This window comes from Jaculus jaculus, chromosome 4 (assembly GCF_020740685.1).
Source record: "Jaculus jaculus isolate mJacJac1 chromosome 4, mJacJac1.mat.Y.cur, whole genome shotgun sequence".
Taxonomy (NCBI): Eukaryota; Metazoa; Chordata; class Mammalia; order Rodentia; family Dipodidae; genus Jaculus; species Jaculus jaculus.
Window position 1 is genome coordinate 161,529,017 of NC_059105.1, and position 26,198 is coordinate 161,555,214.

A 26,198-nucleotide genomic window follows, 5' to 3' on the forward strand; every position below is an offset into this window, starting at 1 on the left:
CGAACCTAGATCCTTTGGCTTTGCAGGCAAGCACCTTAACCGCTAAGCCATCTTTCCAGCCCCTGTTTTTGTAGTTTTAAGATACTCTTCCCCAAATGGATTTTTGAGAACTACTTTTGAACGGTGACTTGTTGGATTCAATCTCTAAGAACAGCTTTTATTTGCAGCACTCACTCAAAGCAACCGATGAGAGGAGAGCTCTGTGAACGATCGTCACAGGCAGCTCTGTTGGGTGCTCCCATTAACTGTGTTTCTCATTTGCAGTTTGCTTGACGGTATGACGTACTTCCTGCTTACTCCTACTTTACATGTGAAGAAATGTGAGGCTTGGAATAAAGAGACTAGGCTAGGGACACTCAGCTAGCCAAGGGACATCGGTGGGTGGTTGCCTCTGGAGCTGTGAGATGACCTGTCCTTGAGGACAAGAACGTGTCCAAACAAGGACGCTTTTTTTGCTTGTGTGTATTCTTGTGTCTTGTGGCTCTTGTGACACACCCATAGGGTGAAAGGGTCCAGAGTGGAAAGAACAGAAGGTTATCCACACTGCGATGTCTTTTACACTGGTCAGTAACAGCCTTTTTTTTTTTTTTAAGTATATTTTATTTATTTAAGAGAAAGAGAGGGAGAGAATGGGCAAGCCAGGCCCTCCAGCCACTGCAAAAGAACTCCAGATGCACCACCTTGTGAATCTAGCTTATGATGGGTCATAGGGAATCGAACCCGGGTCCTTTGGCTTTGCAGGAAAATGCCTTATCCGCTAAGTCATCTCTCCAGCCCTCCTTTCTTCTTTTTTAGTGCTGTTTTACACTCCCTCCTAGGCACAGTTCCCTCAGGAGCGCTCTGTCTGGGGAGTCTGATTTTTTTTTTTTTTATACTCCTTATTTAGGAAACAGCTCTCCAGTCCCCCAGACTTCTGAAAATCACTTCCTCTTTTTCCCCCTACCTGCTAGTAGCATTGAATTCCCCTTAGCAACATCACACACACTCACACACACACACACAAAATGATTTAGCAGCAGCATGTGAACCAATAAGATGTGAGCATGCAAATGACTTCTAGACCAATGGCAGTCTTAACATGCTAAGCTAGCTGCCTTCCAGGAGAAAATAACCTGCAGTTTGCAAAGCAGCCTCTAGGTGGCGGCAAACCAGTTTATATGAAACTCAGTTTCCTTATCTCAAGCCAATGGTTTGGGTTTTTTGTTTAGTTGGTTGGTTTTTGCATTTTTGTCATACCCTTAGATATGAAATAGCTCCTGTATTTAAGAAATTTACTTCTGGGGGGGGGAGGGAGGGAATTACCATGGGATTTTTTTTTTATAATCATGGAAAATGTTAATAAAAATGTAAGAATTAAAAAAAAAATTTTTTAAATAGGAAATCTTCAGGATGTTGTCCCAGATCATGAGCTCATATAAATTCCTAACTTTTATCTTCCTTTCATATTTTCACTATGTAGAAACATCTAGGTACTTAAAAAAATATTTTTGGGGGCCAGGCATAGTGGCACATGGCTTTAATCCCAGCACTCGGGAGGCAGAGGTAGGAAGACTGCCGTGAGTTTGAGGCCACCCTGAGACTACAGAGTGAATTCCAGGTCAGCCTGGGCTGGAGTGAGACCCTACCTTGAAAAACCAAAATAAAAAATAATTTTTTGGGGGGGGAACCAACATTCTTCTAAGAAACATCCACTTCAGATCTACAACCTGCTGTTTCAGATACTTACATTGTGCCCTTGTTGCTAGAGGCTTTTGTTTGATTTTGAAAGTTCATAAAACTTCCTTTTAGAGTTTTTTTTTTAATTTTTTTTGTTTTTATTTATTTATTTGAGAGTGACAGAGGAAGAGGCAGAGAGAGAGAGAGAGAGAGAGAGAGAGAGAGAGAGAGAGAATGGGCGTGCCAGGGCCTCCAGCCACTGCAAACGAACTCCAGACGCGTGCGCCCCCTTGTGCGCTAACGTGGGACCTGGGGAACCGAGCCTCGAACCGGGGTCCTTAGGCTTCACAGGCAAGCGCTTAACCGCTAAGCCAATCTCTCCAGCCCTCCTTTTAGAGTTTTGAATGAATGAAAACAAATATAGGATGTACTAGATTACAGAGGAATAAAGAAATAAAATGCCCTTGAAATACAAAAAAAAAAAAAAAATTTTTTAAAAAGAAGTTTACTGCTGGGCGTGGTGGTGCACGCCTTTAACCCAGCACTCGGGAGGCAGAGGTAGGAGGATTGCCGTGAGTTCAAGGCCGCCCTGAGAATACAGAGTGACTTCCAGGTCAGCCTGCGCTAGAGTGAGACCCTGCCTCGAGATGGTATTGCCTTGAACAGTTCTCAGGGTTAAGATCTATTCCCCCTATCTTAAAAGCCTCTAATGTTTCCATTTCTTCCTATCTTTCGTTGCCTCATTTGATTCTCATCCCTCCCTCGACTCCTTTAGACGCCTGTGGTCACATTTCCTTGTATGTTTTCTAAATATCCCTTTCCATAAGTCATGGAGTTCTGCCTTGGTATCACCAGCCCTTAACTGGCATTATAAGTTCTCAATGCATGCCTTATTTTTTAAAATTTTATTCATTCATTTATTTATTAGAGAGAGAGAGAATGGGTGTTCTAGGGCCTCTAGCCTCTGCAAACAAAGTCCAGATGCATGTGCATCTGGCTTACATGGGATGTGGGGAATTGAACCTGGTCCTTAGGCTTCACAGCCAAGTGCCTTAACCACTAAGCCATTTCTCCAGGCCCATGTTTTATACTATGAATGAACTCCAGGCGCGTGCGCCCCCTTGTGCTCATGTGTGACATTGCGCGCTTGTCATCACTGTGCATCTGGCTATGTGGGACCTGGAGATTCGAACATGAGTTCTTAAGCTTTGCAGGCAAGCGCCTTAACCACTAAGCCATCTTTCCAGCCCAATACACACTTTTTAAATGGAAGGAAGCAGGTGTGTAAGAAAGGTATTGTTGCTGTGAGAGAAAGAATATCAGAAACTCAGAAGGACATGAACCTGAGCCAGAGAAGTGTTGGAAGTTTGGTGCTAACTCTCTGGGGGTGGGGGAGGTCTTTGTCTGATGAAAACCCTTCAGTACCATGACTCCAGACTGAAGTCCAAAACCTAAAGGTCATTGCCGCCACGGGCTCATCCCATGATAGGCAGTGACAACTTCATTTATGACTTCTGTCTTAGGAAGAACTGAGGAGCAAATCCAAATCTCAGTGACAACTTCATTTATGACTTCTGTCTTAGGAAGAACTGAGGAGCAAATCCAAGATCTGTGCCAATGTGTTTTGTGGAGCCGGACGGGAATGTGCAGTCACAGAGAAGGGCGAACCCACCTGCCTCTGCATCGAGGTGAGTCTTGGTGGCACTGGGGACAGCCACCCCAACAATGCTGGCAAGTGCATCATCTCCGTAAAAGTACAGGCTCGTCTTTTCAGTGGCATGCGGGACTCTTTCCCCAGCGTTAAAAAGTCAGGCTTTATTTATTTAGTTCTAAATGCAGAGATAGCTCTCTTTTTTTTTTTGTTTTTTGTTTTTTGTTTTTGTTTTTTTGAGGTAGGGTCTCACTCTAGCCCAGGCTGACCTGGAATTCACTATATAGCCTCAGGGTGGCCTCGAACTCACAGTGATCCACCTACCTCCGCCTCCCAAGTACTGGGATTAAAAGCATATGCCACCACACCCGGCTCAGCTTTTCTTATATAAAAATAAAATTATGGCTGTGTATATTGGTTTATATTTTTCCAACTTTTTTCTGTGCTAATATAAACATGAGGGTTTCCCTATCTTATGCAAAAATGAGATCACAATATTTACAGATTTACATACATGCAATTTGTAGCTCAGTGGTAAAGCACTTGCCTAGCATATTGTAAAGATTTGTGTTCAGTCTCTGCTGCAAAAAACAAATTAGCTACATAAGATTTTTTTAATTAACAGTTGCTTTATATGGAAAATAAGGTAAGTATTTAGACATTTGTACAGAAATAAGATTAATAATCTTCCCATAACTCTCAATCCCATTAGCCAGAGGTAACAGGCATTAATAACTTGATATATATTTTCAAGGGTTTTTTTTTTCCCCCATGCTCATATAAACTCCTCACTGTATCATGGGTAGCACTCAGATCAGCAGTTTGAGCTTCCATTTAGACAGCTGCATAATATTTAGCAATATAAAAGCAGGAGACATAGACATAGTCAGGCATTTCCTCATAAATGGAATTTGGGAGACTCTCTGGTTGGTTGCCAATATCCGGTAGCATTGTTGTACAAATAACCTTATTTCTGTAGAATTGATGGCTATTGGGCTTGCTAGGTTAAAAGATATACATTTTTTAAATAGTGTTTTTATTTATTTATTTGAGAGAGAGAGAAGGCAAAATGAGTCTTTGAGAAATAGGCAAGACTTTAGCCAATTTTCACTCCTAAAATGGCTGTGGGTATACTGGCCATGTGACTGTTTCTTTTTCCTCCTATCAAACCACCCCATAGTCTGGAAACAGGTTTTTCTGCAAATAAACAGAATCCATTTAGTCCCCTAGATTCTGGACCCTGACCCATTGTCCCAGAGGGGAAAGTCCCCCAACCTAAAACCTATACCCCATCACTCTAGGGAGACCTTTTCCTGAAGACCCTCACGTAGAGTGCGGGCAGGATCTAGACAGCTTGGCCTCGTGGAAATATGTGATTTTGAGCAATCACACTCTCTGGAGATGGTGTGAAATATGAGTAGCTATGCTCAGCACCCAGCTCATCACAGGCACTCCGTAGTAGATATCAGCTACGTGAATAAATAAAATTCCTCCTTCAGGTCTTGGGTATCTTCATTGCTAGATTGGAGAGGTTGGGTTTTCTTCCAAGCCCAGGGTTCTGATTCTTTCAACATTTACTCCTTCTTGCTTTATTACTCTGAGTTAATCTCCCTTTCTCTCTTCCCCTGTTTAAAAAAAAAAAAAAAAAATCGACCAAAAAAAAATCTAAAGAAACAGCTTGACTGTGATCTTGGTAGCCAAAACCAAGTTTAAAAAAAAATGAACTTTGTTTCATATTCCTGTCCATAATGATTTCCTGTAATACTTCATCCTTGGCCTCACAATAGTGATTATGAAAGTAAGATGAAATCACACACAAAGCAAGAGATCTTTATAATTAGGCCTTGGAAGAATTGAAGTCTGTGTGTGTGTTTGTGTGGGTGTGTGTGGGTGTGTGTATCTGTGTGTGCGCACATGCTGGGTCCCCACATTCCTAGCGCCCAGTTCTATTTTATGTCATTGAATGTTAGAATTTGAATGGCTCTCGGATCATCCAAAAACAGACATTGATTGACCTTTATCAAAGTCACCAAGTTTCCAAGTTCCTGGCTTCGAATAAAATGTTCTTTCTGTTCACCCTGACCTGGACAACTTATAAGTAATGGAAATGTTAATTCTCACAGTTCTGGAGGGTGTAAAGTGCAAAAATAGATTTGATGCCTGGTGAGAGCCCAATCTCTTACTTCCAAATGGCCTCTTGAATGCTCATGCTCACACAGGGCAGATGCTGTGTGAAACCTCTTTTACAAAGTCCTTGATTCCATTCATGAGGAAGGAGCACTCATGACTTAATCACCTAAAAGCCTAGCCTCTTAATACTGTTGCACTGAGGATTAAGTTTCAACAAGAATTTTGGAAGGGACACTTAACATTTAAGCCATAAGAAAGCATCGCTTCATTAAATAAAAATGACAATAGACCAGGGTGGACCAGAGGCCTCGGGGACCTACAGAAAACAGAGTGTCTCCCATATCAAGTGTGGCAGGGTCACCGAGGAACCGAGCTGAGGAGACCCTAACCCGTACCCTGGTGGCATACAGGCCCAGTCTCTGCTGGTGTGAGTCCCCTCACAAGATGGCGGTGTGTGGGCATGCGTTGGCACGCACGGCCACACAAATGTCCCCCTGTGGGTCTCTGTTTTCAGCAATGCAAACCTCACAAGAGGCCCGTGTGTGGCAGTAACGGCAGGACCTACCTCAACCACTGTGAACTGCACAGAGATGCCTGCCTCACCGGGTCCAAAATCCAGGTTGATTATGATGGACACTGCAAAGGTAAGGCCTGCCGTCATCGCCCTGTGACAGCTTTCGCCCTGGGGACATAGGAGAACAGAGCAGTGTGGCTCGGATGAACATGACCTTTCCACTACGTCCACAGCCACCCAGAGCTGTGGAGATCAACCTACTGGGTGGAGATGCAGCCTCCTGACATCATAAGCCTGCCAGGTTTACCTTGGTTGGCTCAAACCTCTGCCCAGGATTTCCTGTATCAGACCCTGGGGGTCAGTCAGCCTCTAGCATTGTCTATGGCTAGAAAGTAGATAGGTGACCACATCAGTAATCAAGCAACTATAATAGGAGAATTAAAAAAAATATTTTTTATTTATTTGACAGCAAGAGAGAGAGAATAGGCACATCAGGGCCTCCAGCCACTGCAAAGGAACTCCAGACGCATGTGCCCCCTCGTGCATCTGGCTAACATGGGTCCTGGGGAATCGAACCCAGGTCCTTTGGCTTTGCAGGCAAAGGCCTTAACCGCTAAGCCATCTCTCCAGCCCCAGTAGGAGAATTTTTTTTTAATTATTTATTTATTTATTTGAGAGCGACAGACAGAGAGAAAGACAGATAGAGGGAGAGAGAGAGAATGGCTGCGCCAGGGCTTCCAGCCTCTGCAAACGAACTCCAGACGCGTGCGCCCCCTTGTGCATCTGGCTAGCATGGGAGCTGGGGAACCGAGCCTCGAACAGCGATCCTTAGGCTTCACAGGCAAGTGCTTAAACGCTAAGCCATCTCTCCAGCCCCAGTAGGAGAATTTTTAAAGGAACTCCATACATTTCAGAAAGTAGCTGAATTTCTCTCTTCACTACACTTCAAATTTGGTTACCTCTCAGCTGCTGGTAGAATTGAGCCTCCTCTCTTTTGAATTCAAGTCGTTGTCTCTAGAGTTAGAGGGAAGGAGTCCCAAGCATGATTGCTAATTAGGTCTCCGCTTCCTGCCAAGCCCACAGCCCTGTTCAGTCTTCCCTGGACAAAAAAACAAGAAAGTGGTCCTAGATCTAGGTCACTCCATTTCCTCCAGAATAATTCTTCTTGTGAAATCTCAGAATCCCAAAGCCCTCTACCCAATGGGAAGAATTGTAAATCCAGGAGGGCAATTCACTGTCCTCAAAGCCAGAAAAGGGAAACCCAAGAAGGAAGGAGAGATAACAATTTCAGACACAATGATAAAAAAGTTACAAACAGTGCCATTTGTGAGGCTGAACAGTATTTTTATTTTCGTTTTTTGGTTTTTCTAGGTAGGGTCTCTCTTTAGCCCAGGCTGATCTGGAATTCACTATGTAGTCTCAGGCTGGCCTCGAACTCACAGTGATTCTCCTCCCCTGCCTTCCGAGTGCTGGGATTAAAGGCTTGGGGGGGGGGGTCAGTTTTAAACATGGAAATACATAGAAATGTTCTTTTATTCTTCACTTTGCACAACACGTTTCTCCCTTTTGTCTTCCAGAGAAGAAAATTGTAAGCCCATCTGCCAGCCCAGGTGAGTGCCTAACTCTTAAGGCAGTGTGCCTGTGTCTTAGGCAGAAATCTGTCCCCAGCAGTGCTTGCTGGGCTCACACAATCTTCTGATGATAGTCAAGACTTCCTACAAAAGAAAATGGGTCCCCACATTCCTAGCTCCCAGCTCTATCTTGTGTCATTGAATGTTAGAATTTGAATGGCTTTCGGACACATGCCTTTAATCCCGGCACTCTGGAGGCAGAGGTAGGAGGATCGCTGTGAGTTCGAGGCCACCCTGAGACTCCATAGTGAATTCCAGGTCAGCCTGGACCAGAGTGAGACCCTACCTCGAAAAACTAAAAGAAAAATTATTCTTATTTATTTACTTACAACAGCGCGAGAGAGAAAGACACAGTGAGAGTGGGCATGCCAGGGCCTCCAGCCACTGCAAACAAACTCCAGGTGCATGTGCCACTGTGTATCTGGCTTATGTGGGACCTGGGGAATCTAACCTGGGTACTTAAGCTTCGCAGGCAAGCGCCCTAACCGCCCATTCTCAGTCTTCATACATATTTTAGACATGTGAATTTGACTCCCGGGTTAGACAATTTTCCAGTTTTATCCCTGGTTGTGATATTCCTGCCTCCCTGGGTGCTGTGAAGACACAATGGAATGTTGTACCACACTGCCAAGCAGCAAGCGCTAATGGCCCTGGGGGGATTTGGGGTCCTCCTCTGTCTACCCAGCTGACACCCCTCCCTTTTCCTGCAGTTGTTTGCTATCAAGCCAACCGTGATGAGCTCCGGCGCCGCATCATCCAGTGGCTGGAAGCTGAGATCATTCCAGATGGCTGGTTCTCGAAAGGCAGCAACTACAGTGAGATCCTAAACAAGTACTTCAAGGTACTCAGAGATGGGCTCAAGGGGGGAGGGAAGCGTCCTCCTCCCATGGACATAGGAAGCTGTGAAGGTTGCTTGGTGACCTTCTTGATCAGTGGGCGGCCAGCAGGGGACCTTTGGGGTCCAACGTGCGTGGGCTGCTGCTCCTTCTGAGCATTGAAGCCACAAAGTCCTCAGCGAGGCTGGCAGTGAGAAATAAGGCCTTCCTGTCTCCCGTGCCCTGGGTAACACTTCGGAAACTCATTCGAAGCACCGTGAGCTGTACCCAGACCCAGCCATGTCCCCCCCTTTCCTGCCTTGCTTGACATTTCTCCGAAGTCACAGACTTGACCATCCACAGCCTACAGAGCTGAGAAGAGTCACTGGACCTTGTGGGTGTGGAGATTATTCGTGAACCCAGCCATGCAATTGTCCATCACATTTAATGGAAGAGACGCAGTTTCATGGGTGGGGGGGAGGGTTCCCAGAAAGCTCCTGCTTTCAAATGAGAAAACGATTGAGGAGATAGTATTTGGTGATGGGTGTGGCATGGAGATCTCGCAGAGAGAGTGAGAGTCATTGGAAGTAGTTTGGGGCACTCTTCCTGCTGAATGACATCACAGACATACCCATTAGGAGCATCTCCCTCAAGCACAGACGCACAGAAACTCACAATAAGCCACAGACACACTCACGCCACACAGGGACCCTTTCTACACACACCCACATATTCAGGTGCCATGCTCCCTCCAGAGCACCCAGCCCTGGCACCTGTACATTCAGATCTCTCGGTCAGTGCCTTTGGCGCTCACCCCAGGGTGTGCTTCCAGGACCTGCTGTCCCGGGAACTTGGGAGCAGCTCCGGTCATCTGAAGGACCCTGGGGCAGCTCTGGGGCCACCCAGCGTGCTCGGTGGAAGCCTAGTCTGTGGTATTAAGAGGGGCTGCAGCGGAAATCTGCTCACATGACACTTCTGCATCATTCTTATGGGATAGGAGTTTCTCTTCCTTGTGGCAGGTGATTAAATCTCTCTTGAATCCCAGAGTTTGAGATCATTCCAGGAAAGAAAGCAAAGCTCTTCTCTCTCTCGCTCTCTCTCTCTCTCTCTCTCTCGCTCTCGCTCTCGCTCTCGCTCTTGCTCTCGCTCTCTCTCTCTCCCGTGTCTCCGCCACCCCCAAAGCTCTCTTCTAGAAAAAAATGAAACAAAACAAAACATATCACTTTGCTGAGTTGACAAGAACACATACTAATTTCAAGCAAATGGGCTTTGTTTTTTGGGTGTTTTTTTTTTTTTTTTTTCACCCAGGATGGAACAGTTGCCCAGCAGTTAAAGACACTTGCTTGAAAAGCCTTACAGTCTGGGTCCGATTCCGTAGTACCCAAGTAAAGCCAGATGCACAAGTGGCACATGTGTCTGGAGTTTATTTGCAGTTGCAGGAGGACCTAGAGAACCCATTCTCTCTCTCTCTCTCTCTCTCTCTCTCTCTTTCTGTCACAAATAAATAAACAAAACTTAAAAAAAAAAAAAGTGGGCTAGAGAGATGGCTTAGCGGTTAAGCGCTTGCCTGTGAAGCCTAAGGACCCCGGTTCGAGGCTCGGTTCCCCAGGTCCACATTAGCCAGATAAACAAGGGGGCGCACGCGTCTGGAGTTCGTTTGCAGGGGCTGGAAGCCCTGGCGCGCCCATTCTCGCTCTCTCTCCCCCTCTATCTGTCTTTCTCTCTGTGTCTGTTACTCTCAAATAAATAAATAAATAAAATTTAAAAATATATTAAAAAAAAAGAAAATGATTTTTCCAAAACCAAGTGACTGGTGCCTGCCAGGCTTTTGTGCTCTGTGACTATAGCAAGGAGCAGTGGCCGAGGGCAGGACACGCCTTCCCAGGGGCCACTTGGGACTTGGTAACCATCTGTAGTATCCCTTGCTGGCACCCAGCCTCAGGCATCTCTGACCCATGCTATGAAGAGTTGATTTCCAAGTACCTAGGTCACACTACCCTTCCACATATCTCCATGTCCCCTATCAACACTCTTGGTTCCTAGCACAAAACTCTGCACGGCCCCTTAGGGAAGTGGTTTTTCTCTAGAGCATTCTCCCAACTAAGAAAGCTTGCTCACAACTGACAAACACAGAGTTCTTCTTCAGAGACAGCGCCAGTGTCTCCCAGGGGAACATCATAGAAATCTCAACTTAAAAATTTTTTTTTTTCTAATTTTTTAAAATTTTTATTTACTTACATTATTTATTTGGGGGGAGGTGAAGGGAGAGAATGGGTGCCCCAGGGCCTTCAGCCACTACAAACAAACTCCAGAAGCAGGCTCCACCTTGTGTATCTGGTATACATGGGCCCTGGGGAATTGAACCTGGTTCCTTTGGCTTTGCAGGCAAGTGCTTTAACCACTAAGCAACTCCTCCAGCCTTTGTTAAATTTTTTTTAATATTTATTTAGTTTATTCATTTGAGAGAGAATGTTTTTAAATTTGTTTAGATATTATATTTATTTATTTAAGAGAGGGAGGGAGAGAGAGAGAATGGGCACATCATGCCAGGGCCTCTGGCTACTACAAATGAACTCCAGACTCATGTGCCACCTTGTGCATCTGGCTTACATGGGACCTGGGGAATCGAACCAGGGTCCTTTGGCTTTGGAGACAAGCACCTTAACTACTTTCATCTCTCCAGCCTGAAATCTCAACTTTAAAAAAATATACTTATTTAGTTATTTAAGAGAAAGAGAGCATGGGTATGTCAGGACCTCTTGTCACTGAAAATGAAGTCCAGAAACGTGTGCCACATTGTGCATCTGGCTTTATGTGGTTACTGAGGAGACCAACTTGAGCCTATGGGCTTTTCCAGCAAGTGCCTTTAACCATCTCCCCAGCCCAAATCTCAGCTTTTTTTTTTTTTTAAAGTTCTTATTTATTTAGTTGAGAGCGACAGAGAGAGAAAAAGGGAGAGAGAGAGAAGAATGGGCACGCCAGGGCCTCCAGCCACTGCAAACGAACTCCAGATGCATGCGCCCCCTTGTGCATCTGGCTAACGTGGGTCCTGAGGAATCGAGCCTCGAACCGGGGGATCCTTAGGCTTCACAGGCAAGCGCTTAACCGCTAAGCCATCTCTCCAGGCCAAGTCTCAGCTTTTTGGGTGACTATCCAGAGACTGCATGGTGTTCGTCTGTGGTCCATAGCTTGTTCTTTTTGGACCACAGCTGCCTGAAGATGAGAGACCAAATAAATACTTCACAGAGACTTCTCTGAACCAGAGACTGGCTCTCCAGCCCAGCTGGCATTCCTCACATCAAAACAGTTGAAAAGCGAATCTAGTCAGGATTGGCATGAGCCGGAACCTTTCTCTTCCATGTAGATACATAACAGATTGAAGAGAGGACCCTGGTAGGAAGGGTGTGTCATGCCTGTCATACTCTGTGACAGCAGGCGGATGACTCTTGGAGGTTGGGGCTGAAACAGGCTTCTCAACTCCGTAAGCCAAGCATCGCTGACCTCTTTGCCCCAGCTGCTGCAAGTGCATGTGAGCCTGGCTCAACCCATCTCTTCAAAATGAAGATTCAGACAGTCCCAAGCGTAGGTCTCCCAACAAAGTACGAGTTGTCAGGTCCAGCGTGCCCACACGGTGTGTCTGCAACCAGAGCAGGACCTCCCTGTCTTTGCCCTCACTGCCATTGGGCCCAGGTGACGTCAAGATCTCAGAGAGGCTGGGCACGGTGGCGCACGCCTTTAATCCCAGCTCCTGGGAGGCAGAGGGAGTGGGATCGTCGTGTGTTCGAGGCCACCCTGAGACTCCATAGTGAATTCCAGGCCAGCCTGGACCAGAGTGAGACCCTTCCTCAAAAAACCACAACAAAGATCTCAGAGAGTTGCTCCTGTCTGCTCAGCCCAGACAACACTTTGACTCAAGAAAGCTCTTTCTTTGCTCCTCCTAAGACTTCCTCTTAGCCAAGCTGATTTAATTACTCGTTTTTTAATTAATCGACACCTCATAAGGTGAACTGTCGGGAAGTTTCCTCAGGCCAGGGCAGTGTACGGTGAATGAAGAATCTTTGAGACCTGTTTGTAGGAATCAGGATATGGATAATAAATAGATATGCAGAGGCCACATGGCTGTTTCACATATACCTGTTATTATGTATGCTGTGGCAACTTTTACAACTATATAGAATTCGTGACACGTGGCAGTCATGAAAGGAGAATGGATATATACATTTCCCCCTTCTGTCTAGAAGTTTGGGCAGGCTTTTCTTCCAGAGTCTCCTGTACCATCCAAGGAGCCACCTTGAAAGTAACATGGGGGTGCTGTTTGTTTCCCAGGCAACCGTACAAGGCAGCGATGCCATCGCCACCAATTACAGCAGTGGCAAGAAGCTTGGCATCTGATTGGAGCCTTGAACCTGTTTCCTCATTCTGTCGCTAGGGCCTGGGCATCTTGGATGTTCAGATGGCTGAACTCTTGCTTAGCATCTTGCTTTGGAGGAAATAACGTCTGGGCTCGCCACCCCCTCGCCTAGTGCTCATGGGGGTGACGGTGGGTCGTCAGGACAACCTGTGCACATCCACACCTGGGCCACAGTGCAGGCAGAGGGGCGAGAAGGCTGGAAATCAAGCAGCAAGATAAAACTGGGAGGCTCCCATGGGCAGCCCAGAAGATCCCATACCATTGCTTTTTTTTTTTTTTTTTAATATTTTTTGTTCATTTTAATTTATTTGTGACAGAGAGAGGGAGAGAAAGAGACAGATAGAGAATGGGCGTGCCAGGACTTCCAGCCACTGCAAACGAACTCCAGACACGTGCGCCCCCTTGTGCATCTGGCTAACGTGGGTCCTGGGGAATCAAGCCTCAAACCGGGGTCCTTAGGCTTCACAGGCAAGCGCTTAACCCGCTAAGCCATCTCTCCAGCCCCCATACCATTGCTTTTGAGAAGCAGAAGCACATGTCCCGGGCTTGGCCACCCAGGCTGAAGTCCAGGGTAAAGTTGAGAAGATCTGCAGGACTCAGTCAGATTGCTCTTAGATGCCTCAGGCCAGGCAGCCCCCCCCCCAGCCCCACCCTGCGAGCAGGATCTGTATTGAAAGAGCTCCCATGACTTCCACCCAGACACCTTCACGTGCCCATCTTGGGGTATCACTCCCTTTTCTGGGCACCCAGTGATTGGAGCTATTTTTTATGGCAGTTTCTTAAGGCCAGGCTGGGGCGCAGATGGATGTGTAAATCCAAAATGAACAGAGGGGTCAGGCTGAAAGAGAGTGGGAGAAAAAAAACGGAATTGGGACTCAGCAAGCGCTCCTAAGAGATCTTTTCATGCTCTTTGTAGAGCTTTGATAATGGAGACTCTCGCCTGGACTCTAGTGAGTTCCTGAAGTTTGTGGAGCAGAACGAAACTGCCGTCAACATTAGCACGTATGCTGACCAGGAGAACAACAGGCTGCTCAGGTGAGGAGGGGGCGCTTCCCCAGGGAAGGCTGCCTGCAAGAGGGGCTTTGAACCCCTTCTGTCTGTTGCCATTGTCAATGTGAAAAAAAATAGGAATTCTGTCCTGTTCTAGTCTGTGAGCACTGTAACCTGGAATAAAGTAAAATTTTCTTTTCCAAAATTTATTTTTTTTATTAATAGCAACATATTTGGAATGCATTCATCCTGGGTTGGTAACCCTCTTTCCCCTTGTCGAAAGTAAATTTTCAGAGTCACATCATAGCTCAGTTGTTTCTGAGTGATGTGGGTGATGGTCTCTTGGTTAATTTTCTCACTGGGTAACATTAATGTATTATTTAACTACAGGTCTAAAATTGTTTCAATTCTGATTTTATTTATTTATTTGAGAGAGGGAGGGAAAGAGAGAGAGAAAGAGGCAGATAGAGAGAGGAGGAGAATGGGCACTCAGGGCCTTCAGCTGCTGTTAACAAACTCCAGACACATGTACCACCATGTGCATCTGGCTTATGTGGGTCCTGGGGAATCGAACCTGGTCCCTTTGGCTTTGCAGGTAAGTACCTTAACCGCTAAGCCATCTCTCCAGCCCTTCAATTCTCATGTTTAAGATGACCAGTGCTGTTTCATGTAGATTGTCCTAATTGTTACAAGTATTATACACTTCATTTCTTGTATTATCCTTGAATAGCTAATCATAAGCTAGGAAGTTTGTAGTTTTAGTATATCAGTAACAATTAAAAAAGAGAACGGCACCTCTCCTTTGTTCCAGAGAAGTTCAGAGCAGCTTCGATGGCCTTCATAACGGTCCGTGACCATGAAGAATAGGATCTGCAAATCTTCCATCTTGTAGCCTTTTAAATAACACTTGAGTTGCTGTGCTTGAATAACTAAGTCAAGGCCCTTTGGGTAGTAAGCAAATGAGCCAGCACTCAGGTCTTGGTTAACAGAGGGGGTGATGTTGCTAAGGTTTTTATAAGCCTTCTGCGAAAGCTCTTTTTAGAATGGTGACTGTGGTGATTCTTGTTGAATCCCATATTCTTTCATGAGCTATATCCCTTTCCTATCATCTGGTTCATTTCTCTTCTGTTTTGATTTTTCTGCTCTGGTCTGGCTGACTTAACAGTCATACACCACAAGAAAAGGCAAAGCAATCACTAGTGGAGGGTACGGAGGCAGTGAGAGTATGTGTCAATCAACGTGGACAAACCATTTTTTTAAAACTTGGGCTGCAGAGACGGCTTCGCTGTTAAGGCGTTTGTCTGTCAATCCAAAGGAACTCGGTTCGATTCTCCAGGACCCATGTAAGCCAGATGCACAAGAGGGCGCTTGCATCTGGAGTTGGTTTGCAGTGGCTGCAGGCGCTGGTGTGCCCATTCTTTTCCTTCCTCTCTGTCTCTCCCTCTCTCTCTCTCTCCCACTTTCTCTCTCATGCTCTTAAATAAATAAACAAAAATAAAGTAACCTGGGCTGGAGAGATGGCTTAGCAGTTAAGCGCTTGCCTGTGAAGCCTAAGGACCCCGGTTCGAGGCTCCATTCCCCAGGACCCACGTTAGCCAGATGCACAAGGGGGTGCACGTGTCTGGAGTTCATTTGCAGTGGCTGGAGGCCCTGGAGCGCCCATTCTCCCTCTCTATCTGCCTCTTTCTCTCTCTCTCTCTGTTGCTCTCAAATAAATAATAAATAAATAAATAAATAAATAAATAAATAAATAAAATAACTTGAGTCATCTTGAAGGGAAGCATTTGAAAAGCCTAAGCAACTTGACATCCCAGGTTAATTAGCTGAGTCGTTGCCACAGGTCAGTGTGGAGAAGTTTTCAATGGACAGTCATTTTGACCTCACCCCGCTGTCCCCTGGTGCGTGTGTGAGCCTGATGCTTATACCCTTTCTCGGGAGGGAAACTGAGGCCTTGCTGACAAAGCTCTCCTGTGTTTCCTTGCAGAGGACTCTGTGTCGATGCTCTCATTGAGCTGTCGGATGAAAACGCAGACTGGAAACTCAGCTTCCAGGAATTCCTCAAGTGCCTCAACCCATCCTTCAACCCTCCCGAGAAGAGTATGCCAAGTCTAGACGTTGAAAGTGGTGCCGGGGGTGGAATCATGCAGGCAGGGAAGGGGGTCGTGGTGGAGGGGGTGGGTAGAGCGCTACAGAGGGAGCTGAGCGAACCCCCATCCACCACTCCGGCCTGGTCACCAGCCCAAAATCTCCACGGTGAGGGTAATGTCACAAGTCACACGGACAGGCTCGGTGGTGCACGCCTTTAATCCCAGCACTCGGGAGGCAGAGGTGGGAGGATCGCCGTGAGTTCGAGGCCACCCTGAGACTCCATAGTGAATTCCAGGTCAGCCTGGGCTAGAGTGAGACCCTACCTCAGAAAAACTAAATAAAATAAAATAAAAAAGAAGTCGTGGTGCTGGTGAGGGAATTTACCAAGACACATGCTACTGAGGGACAGGCAGGCCTTGTCTGGAAAAAGGGACACTCCGGTGCACAGACTAGCAAAGAGTGCTCCATTCCCGCCACCAAACTGTTGTCCCTATTTCTGGTCCGACAGAGTGCGCCCTGGAGGATGAAACGTACGCGGATGGGGCCGAGACCGAGGTGGACTGTAACCGTTGTGTCTGCGCCTGTGGAAACTGGGTCTGCACAGCCATGACCTGCGACGGTGAGCCATGCCTCAGGAGGGCAGAGGAGGCCACCGTGCTGGCACTCGATGAGAAGTTAACGTGGGCATGATGGGGGTGGGGGGAGAGGACATAACTGGGAGCAAGAGACTCAAGGAGCAAGTATGGACCCAAACTTGAACTTTCAGAGCTCCCGGGGCGGGAGAAACACTTGTTTCAGATACATATTAAGTTTGAAGATCACCTTCAAACAACAGAGAAGGAATCCAGGGCATGAGTTGATGCTGAGATGAGACTGGAGAAACACTTGTTTCAGATACATATTAAGTTTGAAGATCACCTTCAAACAACAGAGAAGTAATCCAGGGCGTGAGTTGATGCTGAGATAAGACTGGGGCCTTGGTGAAAGTAAACATTGATTTGGGAAATATATTTGTTAAGCTCTTTGCATGTTAACCTACTTAATCGTTTAGGGTGTTTTAGGAAATACTGTATGTAAAAGAGTCAGGTGGTAATCCCAGCACTCGGGAGGCAGAGGTAGAAGGATCACTGTGAGTTCGAGGCCACCCTGAGACTCCGTACTGAATTCCAGGTCAGCCTGGGCTAAAGTGAGACCCTACCCTGGAAAAAAAAAAGTGGTTGGAAATCAAAAGCTTCCAACTTGCCATACTTAGCAGAAAAAGAAAGAACATAGCTTCAACCCTTCTTGGAATATCTAAATCGGGTAATCCTTAAATAAAGTCAGTGTAATCCAGACATGGTGGTGCACGCCTTTAATCCCAGCACTCGGGAGGCTGATGTAGGAGGATATCCATGAGTTCGAGGCCACCCTGAGGCTATATAGTTAATTCCAGGTCAGCCTGGGCCAAAGTGAGACCCTATCCCCCCTCAAAAAAAAAGAGAGAAAAAAATAAAGTCAGTGGGCAGTCTATTAATGACCTCACAGTGGCTGATGCTGTCTACACAAGACCTGTATAACATGAGTGCCAAGAAAGACAAAATGACATCAAAATAGAAGGGGGGCTAGTTGGAAAGTATAAGGGGTTCACTGAAGGGGTGATAAGTGGGGGGGCTGACAAAAGAAAGTGATGGAAGGAGAGTATGATCAAGGTTCATTGTGTATTTATATGGAGGTTGTCAATAAAAAAATTTTTTTGAGGCAAGCCCAGTAGACTGGCCCTTTTTTATTATTATTATTTATTTATTTTCATTTATTTATTTGAGAGTAACAGACAGAGTGAGAAAGAGGCAGAGAGAGAGAATGGGCGCGCCCGGGCCTCCAGCCACTGCAAACGAACTCCAGACGCGTGCGCCCCCTTGTGCATCTGGCTAACGTGGGTCCTGGGGAATCGAGCCTCGAACTGGGGTCCTTAGGCTTCACAGGCAAGCGCTTAACCGCTAAGCCATCTCTCCAGGCCAGGCCCTTTGTTCTCAATGCAAAAGATTGACTTGGCTTACTAGGGTTCCCGCCACTGCACTTTCACTCCAGACACGAGCGACCCCTTGTGTACATGTGCGACCTTGTGCGCTCACTTTGCAAATACGGCCTAAGTGGTATCGGGAGGGTCAAACAGGAGTCCTTAGGCTTCGCAGTCAAGCGCTTTAACCACGAAGCCATCTCTCCAGCCCAATAAATGTTTTTAAATGATTGGGGTGATGGATCAGTAGTTAAAGGTACCTGCTTGCAAATCCTGATGACCTGGGTTCAATTCCTCAGTAACTATGTAAAGCCAGATGCCCAATGCGGTGCATGGCATGGAGTTCATTTGCAGTGCCCAGAGGACATTGCATGCCCATTCTCAGTCTCTCCCCCACCTCTCCTTGCAAATAACTTAAATTAAATTAAGTAAAACTAAAGGGTATGAACCACTAGGGTGCCATCAAATCCTGGAGCTACAGTGACGAGAGAAGAGCCTAGAATAGGGGTCACGTTGAGTTTGAGAAGAAAGGCCAGTTAGAATCAGACTCAAAAGTTACACCAGATGGGAATGAACCTAAAGTTAAATTTTTTAGAAATATTTTTAAATTTATTTTTATTTTTTTGAAAGAAAGAAAGAGAGAGAGAGAGAGAGAGAGAAATGGGTACTCCTGGGCCTCCAGCCACTGCAAACAAACTCCAGATGCTTGCACCACCTTGTGCATCTGGCTTATGTGAGTCCTGGGGAATTGAACCTGGATCCTTTGGCTTTGCAGGCAAACACCTTAACCGCTAAGCCATCTCTCCAGCCCCTAAAGTAGTATTTTAAGACGATAACTGAGACAGGAAGGCTGGCACCTAGTATTGTATTCAGGGAGATCAGATACAATGGTGACTGAGAGGCAGAGGTTAGGGACCTAGGGAAACAGTAGATGAGGCAAGAGCCCAGTGGAAAATAATACTATCCACAGGCCCAGTAGCCCAACACTGCTCAGGACCAGCCCTGCTTCCATGTGGGAGGACAGGGAGCTAATCACACACTAGTAACAGATGACAGCAGAAAGAGGCTGTTTCCAGCCTGGAATTTTCTAGAAGTTATAGAAGTTTGTGCTTTCGGGGGGATTAGCCAGAGGACACGTACACTGTAGCTACTAAAGCCGTCAGAGGGTTGCTTAAAACAGTGGCCCAGCCTGTCTCAACCAGGATGTATTCCATGCTTATTATCTTTCATGAACTCCCTCCCAGACGCCTAACTATAAAATAGCTCTCCATGCCTAACACACAGGGTCAGGGTGCAGCTGGCTTACGAAACCCTGTGCATGGCCATGTGGATGATAAACTCCATCACACGTATCCAGCAAAACCAGTTCCCATGGCCACGCGGCTGTGGACTACTTACTCCTCTGTCTCACAAGATTCGGGGCTCCACATGGATATAAAAGAGGCCAATGCAGAGGTAGAGCCCCAGGATTTTTAGCACATCTTACAGTTGTAGGCCTCGGGGGAGAAAATTGTAGAGACATTATTCCAAGGCATTCTTAAACCTGAAAGCTAGCCAGTGTCTGCTCTCTGATGGTAAATATTGTATTTAATACACAGAGTCCTGGGCACCATCACAAACCTTCTGAGTTGGGCTGAGCATCTACAAAAAGAGTAGCTTGGGAACTTGTGTAGCGCTTGTTTTTCTGTGAGTTTAGGAAATGATGTGGTTGTTATCTAACCTGGCTGCACAGAACCACCTAGAACACCTTTCAGAAAAACCTCTGGTGCCTAGCACCCACTCTGTCCCCACGGTATACACACACACACACACACACACACACACACACACACATCTCACAGCAGTTAAGTCAGCTCTGAAGGTAAATTTGTTTTATTTATTTATTTATTTATTTATTTATTTATTTATTTATTTATTTATTTCTGCGGTGCTGGTCATTGAACTGTGGGGCTTGCACACACAAGGCAAGCATTCTCCCATTGAGCTCCTTCCTGGGCCAGAGATCACATTGTTAATGTTCTCCTGGACATTGTAAGGGTGTGTGAGCAGTTCAGAATCACTGCCCCAGAGGAATTTCCTGAGCCAGGACCCATGTTCTTCTCCCCACAGCTTTTCCTGAAGGACTACTTTGTCACATGGTTCTTAATTAAAGGGGTCACTGGGAACAGAGACGTTTTGGAGTAGATCACTTTTTTTTTTCCTTTCCCCCGCCCCCTCTTTGGCTTTTCAAGGTAGGGTCTCACTCTAGCTCAGGCTGACCTGGAATTCACTATGTAGTCTCAGGGTGGCCTCGAACTCACGGCGATCCTCCTACCTCTGCCTCCCGAGTGCTGGGATTAAAGGCGTGCGCCACCACACCTGGCTCAGACTGGCTTTTTAATGCAAGAGACGTGGGAGGGGAGAGAATTGATGCACCATGGCCTCTAGCCACTGCTGTCGAACTCCAGTCCTTGCACACTTGATTCATTTTGAGCGTCTGGCTTACATGGGACCTAGAGAGTCAAATGTAAGTCCTAAGGCTTTGCAGGCAAGCTCTTACCTGCGAAGCCCAAGGTTCCCGGTTCAAGACTCAATTCCCCAGTACCCACATAAGCCAGATGCACAAGGTGGCACATGCATCTGGAGTTCTCTCTCTCTCTCTGCCTCTTTGTCTCTGTGTCTGTCGCTCTCAAATAAATAAATAAACAAAAAAAAATTTAAAAATAAATACTCTAAAAAAAGAAAGGGAACTTAATCGAAAAGCTGTTGGTAGGTTCCCTCAGTGGGTTACTATAACCGCCACTGCTCTGAACTCTGCTTCTTCCTACAGGAAAGAATCAGCAGGGGGTCCAGCCCCAGGCAGAGGAGGAGATGACCAGATACATCCAGGAGCTGCAAAAGCATCAGGTGAGTAGCAGTTGCCATGCCAACTCGGGGATTGCCGTGGCCACCAGGCTCTTCACACTTCTCAGACACTACCTGGTGCACCAGGATACCAGGATGGTACATACTAAACACCGCCTCTGGGCCTCCACTGTCAATCTGTGACGCAGACGATTCTCCGAGGGAATTCTTCAAAGAGCACGGTGGTCCTAGGCAGATGTAGGTTATAACTTGCTGGGCATAAGCCAGGTTCAGCCAAGTGAGTTTTGAAGAACTGTGAGTGTTTTCTGTGCGTCCAGCGCCCTGACCTGAGCACCACACGCTCCTTGAGAGGTGCACAGACCAGTACTTGTGGACAGTGTGATGAATGGGATTGGACCACAACAGAGAGAGGGCTCAAGTTAATGTCCATGTGTCTACAGGACAGCAGCTCATGATTCACAGAGGTCCTCTTCTCTTTTCTGGACATTCAATGGTAGTAATTAAGACTTCTGTTTAAGGGTTTGTGTCAATGAGTTGAGGATATTCTTGAGGAAGAGGTTCTTCAAATGATAGCCCACTGACATGCTGTGAAAATGTTGGTTCCTGAGCCTTTGTTTTGTTTTTTGATTTTTCAAGGTAGGGTCTCACTCTAGCCCAGGCTGACCTGGAATTCACTGTGTAGTCTCAGGCTGGCCTCGAACTCACGGCAATCCTTCTACTTCTGCCGCCCCAAGTGCTGGGATTAAAAGCGTGTGCTACCATGTTGTCTGGAGTTCGATTGCAGTGTCTGAGGCCCTGGCGCCAATTTTTTTTCTCTCTTTCTCTGACATTAAAAAAAAGAAAAGAAAAAGAAATCTCCTAACAGTTTTTTGAGTAGAAGCTTCTAGCCCTTTGAGTTTCCCAATATCACCAATTCTGAGTGTCCAAGTGAGTTCAACCCCATAAAAAGGAAAAGAAAAATCAACTTTATGAAAACTCCTTTCATCCAGGGTAGAGAAGCCATGGGCATTTTTTCCAGTTTCTGGGCCTTGGTGGTGGTCTCTAAGAAGCAGGCACTGAGGTATGGAACCGAGGTAGTTTATTTGGGAAGAAATCCCAGAAAATAGCCCAGAGATGTGCATAGGAGTTTCCAGACAAGTGAATCTTAACTCCTGCTGGGAAGTACGGGAACTGAGTTACTGTGTTCGAAGTGGAAGGGAGCTGGAGTGAGGTATCTCTACAAAACCAGTCCTGGGATTTCTGCCCACCAGCATTGGTGGGCAGAATGGTCTCCTAAGGCAAAGACCCAGTTGCTGGGCAGCAAGCAAGGGAGCTGGGGATGGAGCGCCAGCTATGTCTGCTGGATGCCAGCCACTGCTGTTAATAGGGTTTCCTAGGTCATTTTTTAAAACTTGAAGTGTAACTTATATGCCATAAAATTCACCCCTTTAGAGTCTGCAATTATGCAAGTAAATGATTTTTAGGGTATCCATAAAATTTTCAACTATCACTACTATTTCCAGAATATGCTCAGTACCTGAAAAGAAACTCCGTGCACGCTAGAAGTCACTTCCACTTTCCCAAGGTCACTGAGGAAGTAGAAAAGTCAAATTCAAGCCCAGACAGCCTCCCTCTGGATCAGTTCCTTGAGACTTATTAGATTCAGGACACCTTCCCTTTAGTATTTTTTATGTTTTTCGAGGTAGCCCAGGCTGACCTGGAATTCACTATGGAGTCTCAGGGTGGCGTCGAACTCACAGTGATCCTCCTACCTCTGCCTCCCGAGTGCCGGGATGAAAGGCGTGTGTTACCACTAGTATTTTTTATGCTTATCCTAAAGTTGGGCTTAAAAATATCTGAAGCCAGCCAGGCTTGGTGGCACACCTTTCATCCCAGCACTCGGGAGGCAGAGGTAGAAGAATTGCCATGAGTTCAAGGCCACCCTGAGACTACTGAGTGAATTCCAGATCAGCCTGGGCTAGAATGAGACCCTATCTCAAAAAAAAAAAAATTTTTTTTTAATTTTTTAAAAAATCCTGACCTGCTTGTTTCATAGGTATTCAGATGGGGTCCGATCTCAGTGTAGCAGACAGCCCCACGTGACTATGTTGTGAATAAGATGTGTCCTCCGGCTGTTCATCATCCAAAGAGGAGTCAGACCATTAGACAGAACCATGTGTCTGACAATGTTTATATAAAGTCTGGAAGCCCAGATAAACAGCAACAAATTTTGGATATATTTTTAAATTATTTATTTATTTGAGAGAGAGGCAGATCGAGAGAGAGAGAGAGAGAGAGAGAGCGAGGAAGAGAGAGAATGGGTGTGCCAGGGCCTCCAGCCACTGCAAATGAACTCCATGCGCGTGCTCTTTCTAGCTTACGTGGGCCCTGCAGAACCAAACCTGGGTCCTTAGGCTTCGCAGGCAAACGCCTTAACCGCTAAGCCATCTCTCCAGCCCAAATTCTGGCTATTTCCATGACGACGGTTTTCTCTTGCATCTCAAAGGACACGGCTGAAAAGACCAAGAGAGTGAGTGCCAAACAGATCTAAGAAGACACCCCGAGCGCCCTGTGTCTGGAGCCCAGCGCCTCCTCCTTCCCACGAGCGTCTGCTACAGTCCCCAAATCACCAGTATTTGCTTGTATAGCAGCGCATCTCCTTGTGTCTGTTTTTCACCGTGAAGGAAATGGGGGTGGCTGGCTAGCTGGGAGCGGGCCACAGCCTTCATTTCAACGTGCGCTTTGAAGGGAACTGTCAACGAACGGTATCCTGGGGCTAGAAGCAAGTACGGAAACCGCATCGGATTGGGAGAGGAGCGGGCCTGGATCTGAATGAAGCCTTTCCGAGGTCACAGCACCCAAGAGGAGTGACAGGGTCAGCGTGTCATACCGGTGAGGACTGAGAGGCTATGCTGAGGGGTGGGGAAGCGCAGTGGAGAGGAATGCACGCTGCTTTGAGCCCTGTTGTCATCACTGTGGGCATGACAGGCCCCCCAGCATCTCTGCTTCACCTCTTGGTCTCGACCATTGCTTCTCCATACCTAGCCATCCTGCTGGTTATCTAGGGGTGTCTGGGGGGGATCATGCATCAAAGTTGCAAACACTTGTGTGCAGAAAGCACTGTGCAGACCTGACCAAATGTTAAAACACTTTTTTTTTTTTAACCAAAGGTGCTATTGGCCTGTAGAACACTTTCTCTGTGACAAGTTTGACTTCATTCTTCAATTATTATCAATATTATAGTATCGTTGTTGTTGTTGTTTTTAACATTTCATTTTCTTGACTAGATATTAAGCTTTTGTAATTATTTTATTTTTCAGTAGTCCTACCATTTCAGGGGTAGAAAGAAGAGTTTGGAAACTCTGTAACTCAGAATCTCTCCCTCCCTCCCCCCCCCCACTACATACCAGATAGACACAGCCCAGAGCTGTACCCCCTGGCATTCAGTAGGTCAGTTGTGTGCCAAGAGGGACAGTTGTTGCCTCAGAAGCCAAGGAAGGAAGCATCTTCATTTACAGCTGTTGAAATCCCAAAAGTTATTAATGCTTTTCTGTCTTTTGAGAAGCGTGGGCAAATTTCAAAAGACGGAGCTTTAGACTATCCCAGTCTACTAACATGCTGGCCAATGTGCCTCTGGCTGGCACAGTAACTGTGACCCTCTCTCTCTCTTTTTCTGGGCATCAGTGATAAGAATGCATCACTCTTAAGATCTGATAAGTGATAAAGTTTGTGGTTCATGTAGTTGGTCCAGAGAGAGATAGATTCCTGCAATTTTCCTTCTTCTGATGATAGATGAAATCACAGTGTCGTAATAAGAATTGTCAAAGGGCAGGAAACAAATGAACCATGTTTTACCTTGGTCCAAATGACACTGGAGGGTTGGGCACAATTGGGCAAACTTGCCCAGGAAAAGAGAATGAGGGAGAACCACCTACTGGTCATCAGCTGTGCACATCAGTGTGAGGTCTGGTGAGAGTAAAGAAAAAGCTTTCTGTTCAGAGATCGGATGAGTCAAGAGGCATAAGAAATGGAAATAGAATCTGAAAACTAAGCACTGGGGGTGTGGGGGGGGAATCAGTTATTTGTCCGTCAGTCCTGTTTCTTTGGCTTCTGATTATTAAATCCCCTTTTACCATGTTTCACGTGCACTTAGCATGACGCGATCAAAAACCTTGAAGATCTCATTTGCAAAACCTCAGATTGCAGTCCCTCCGAGGGGAATCAGTTCAACTGTTTTGCACAGGCGACTGTGTGAAAGTTGTGCTGGGAATGGAATTCCTTCTGAATACTTCTCCTTGTTCTCATTTGAAAGGAGAAGCCTCCGCTTTACCTCCTAGTCTGAGCTTTTATAGAGCATCCCATTCAAAGACTCTTTGAACCCCGCTTAGGCACTCTGAAATGCAGCTTCCTGTCCAAGTGCCTTGGAAAACTCCAGCAGCATTGCCTTAATCAAAAAAAAAGAAGTTTTGCCAGTTCTTGGACACAATGGGAGAGGGCAGGAATACCACCAGTTTATTTAAAGCAAGAATGTCTCATTACCAATTACATTTAGGACAGTTGCCACCCAGGAGTATCCCGCCTGCACCGCTGAATTCCCAAGAGCAAGGCCACTTTCCTGTTCATTTCTGCTGCTTCTGTGTAAATAAGGCAGCAGTTGCGTGCACCATTGGATCATGTGATCCGAGAACCATTCATGGAAAAGCTGCTAAGAGCCTATTAGAAGGTCTTGGATAGAGCTCGACCTTCAGCTACCAAGTGAGATGACATCAGGTTCGGTTCCTACAGTCTTCTAAAAGCATGTAGGGCCTAAACTGCAAGCTTCCTGAGCTTTCTCTGTGTGTGGCTTTATAAACATCATCAGGGTACTTGGAGACCTTCCTACATGCCAGGGCTCTGGGTTCTGTCAGTTTTGGGGAAGCAGGATCCTCCACCTGCTAACAAGTTCATGTCAACAGTTTGAATGTCTTCCTTTGACACCTCTGATAAACACTCAGGCTTCAGGAAACGGTTTGGACAGGTTTCTGTTGCCGGTATGGTTGTGGAAATGTATTTGTATTTAGTATGCTTCCATACTGCATTTAATTTGTTTTTGTAGCTCCTGATTTTATTGATAAATAAAGAGAAGAAAAGAATAGTTTCATTGGTTTCCTTTCCCCCAATCAAGGCCAAATAAGATTGTGAGAACATTAGCCAGCCGGGAGTGGTGGCGCACGCCTTTAATCCCAGCACTTGGGAGGCAGAGGTAGGAGGATCACCATGAGTTCGAGGCCACCCTGAGACTCCATAGTGAATTCCAGGTCAGCCTGGGCTAGAGTGAGACCCTACCTTGAAAAACAAAACATATATATATATGTATTGTGATAACATTAGCCATTTATCTCATAAAAGTTAGTTTGAGCTTCAGGAGCTTTAAAGGGGGCAGAAGAGTTTTCTAATGAAATCACAGTACCACATCTGGGAGGGAAAGTTTACTTGGTCTGGCGGACGGGTTTC

The 26,198-nt window shown here is 46.2% G+C and overlaps 1 protein-coding gene across 1 annotated transcript in view; it reads left to right on the forward strand.

Annotated features, from left to right (window-relative positions):
- The window catches only part of Fstl1 (follistatin like 1), a 66,440-nt gene extending 40,601 nt beyond the window's left edge, over nucleotides 1-25,839 (forward strand). The window contains exons 3-11 of the mRNA XM_045147263.1: nucleotides 3,240-3,344; nucleotides 5,952-6,081; nucleotides 7,529-7,561; nucleotides 8,293-8,423; nucleotides 13,725-13,843; nucleotides 15,783-15,895; nucleotides 16,395-16,505; nucleotides 20,692-20,768; nucleotides 23,212-25,839. Coding sequence (XP_045003198.1) covers nucleotides 3,240-3,344; nucleotides 5,952-6,081; nucleotides 7,529-7,561; nucleotides 8,293-8,423; nucleotides 13,725-13,843; nucleotides 15,783-15,895; nucleotides 16,395-16,505; nucleotides 20,692-20,768; nucleotides 23,212-23,256 — 864 coding nt within the window. The 3' untranslated portion in view covers nucleotides 23,257-25,839. The remainder of the gene's footprint in view (nucleotides 1-3,239; nucleotides 3,345-5,951; nucleotides 6,082-7,528; nucleotides 7,562-8,292; nucleotides 8,424-13,724; nucleotides 13,844-15,782; nucleotides 15,896-16,394; nucleotides 16,506-20,691; nucleotides 20,769-23,211) is intronic.
- Nucleotides 25,840-26,198: the final 359 nt, after the last annotated feature.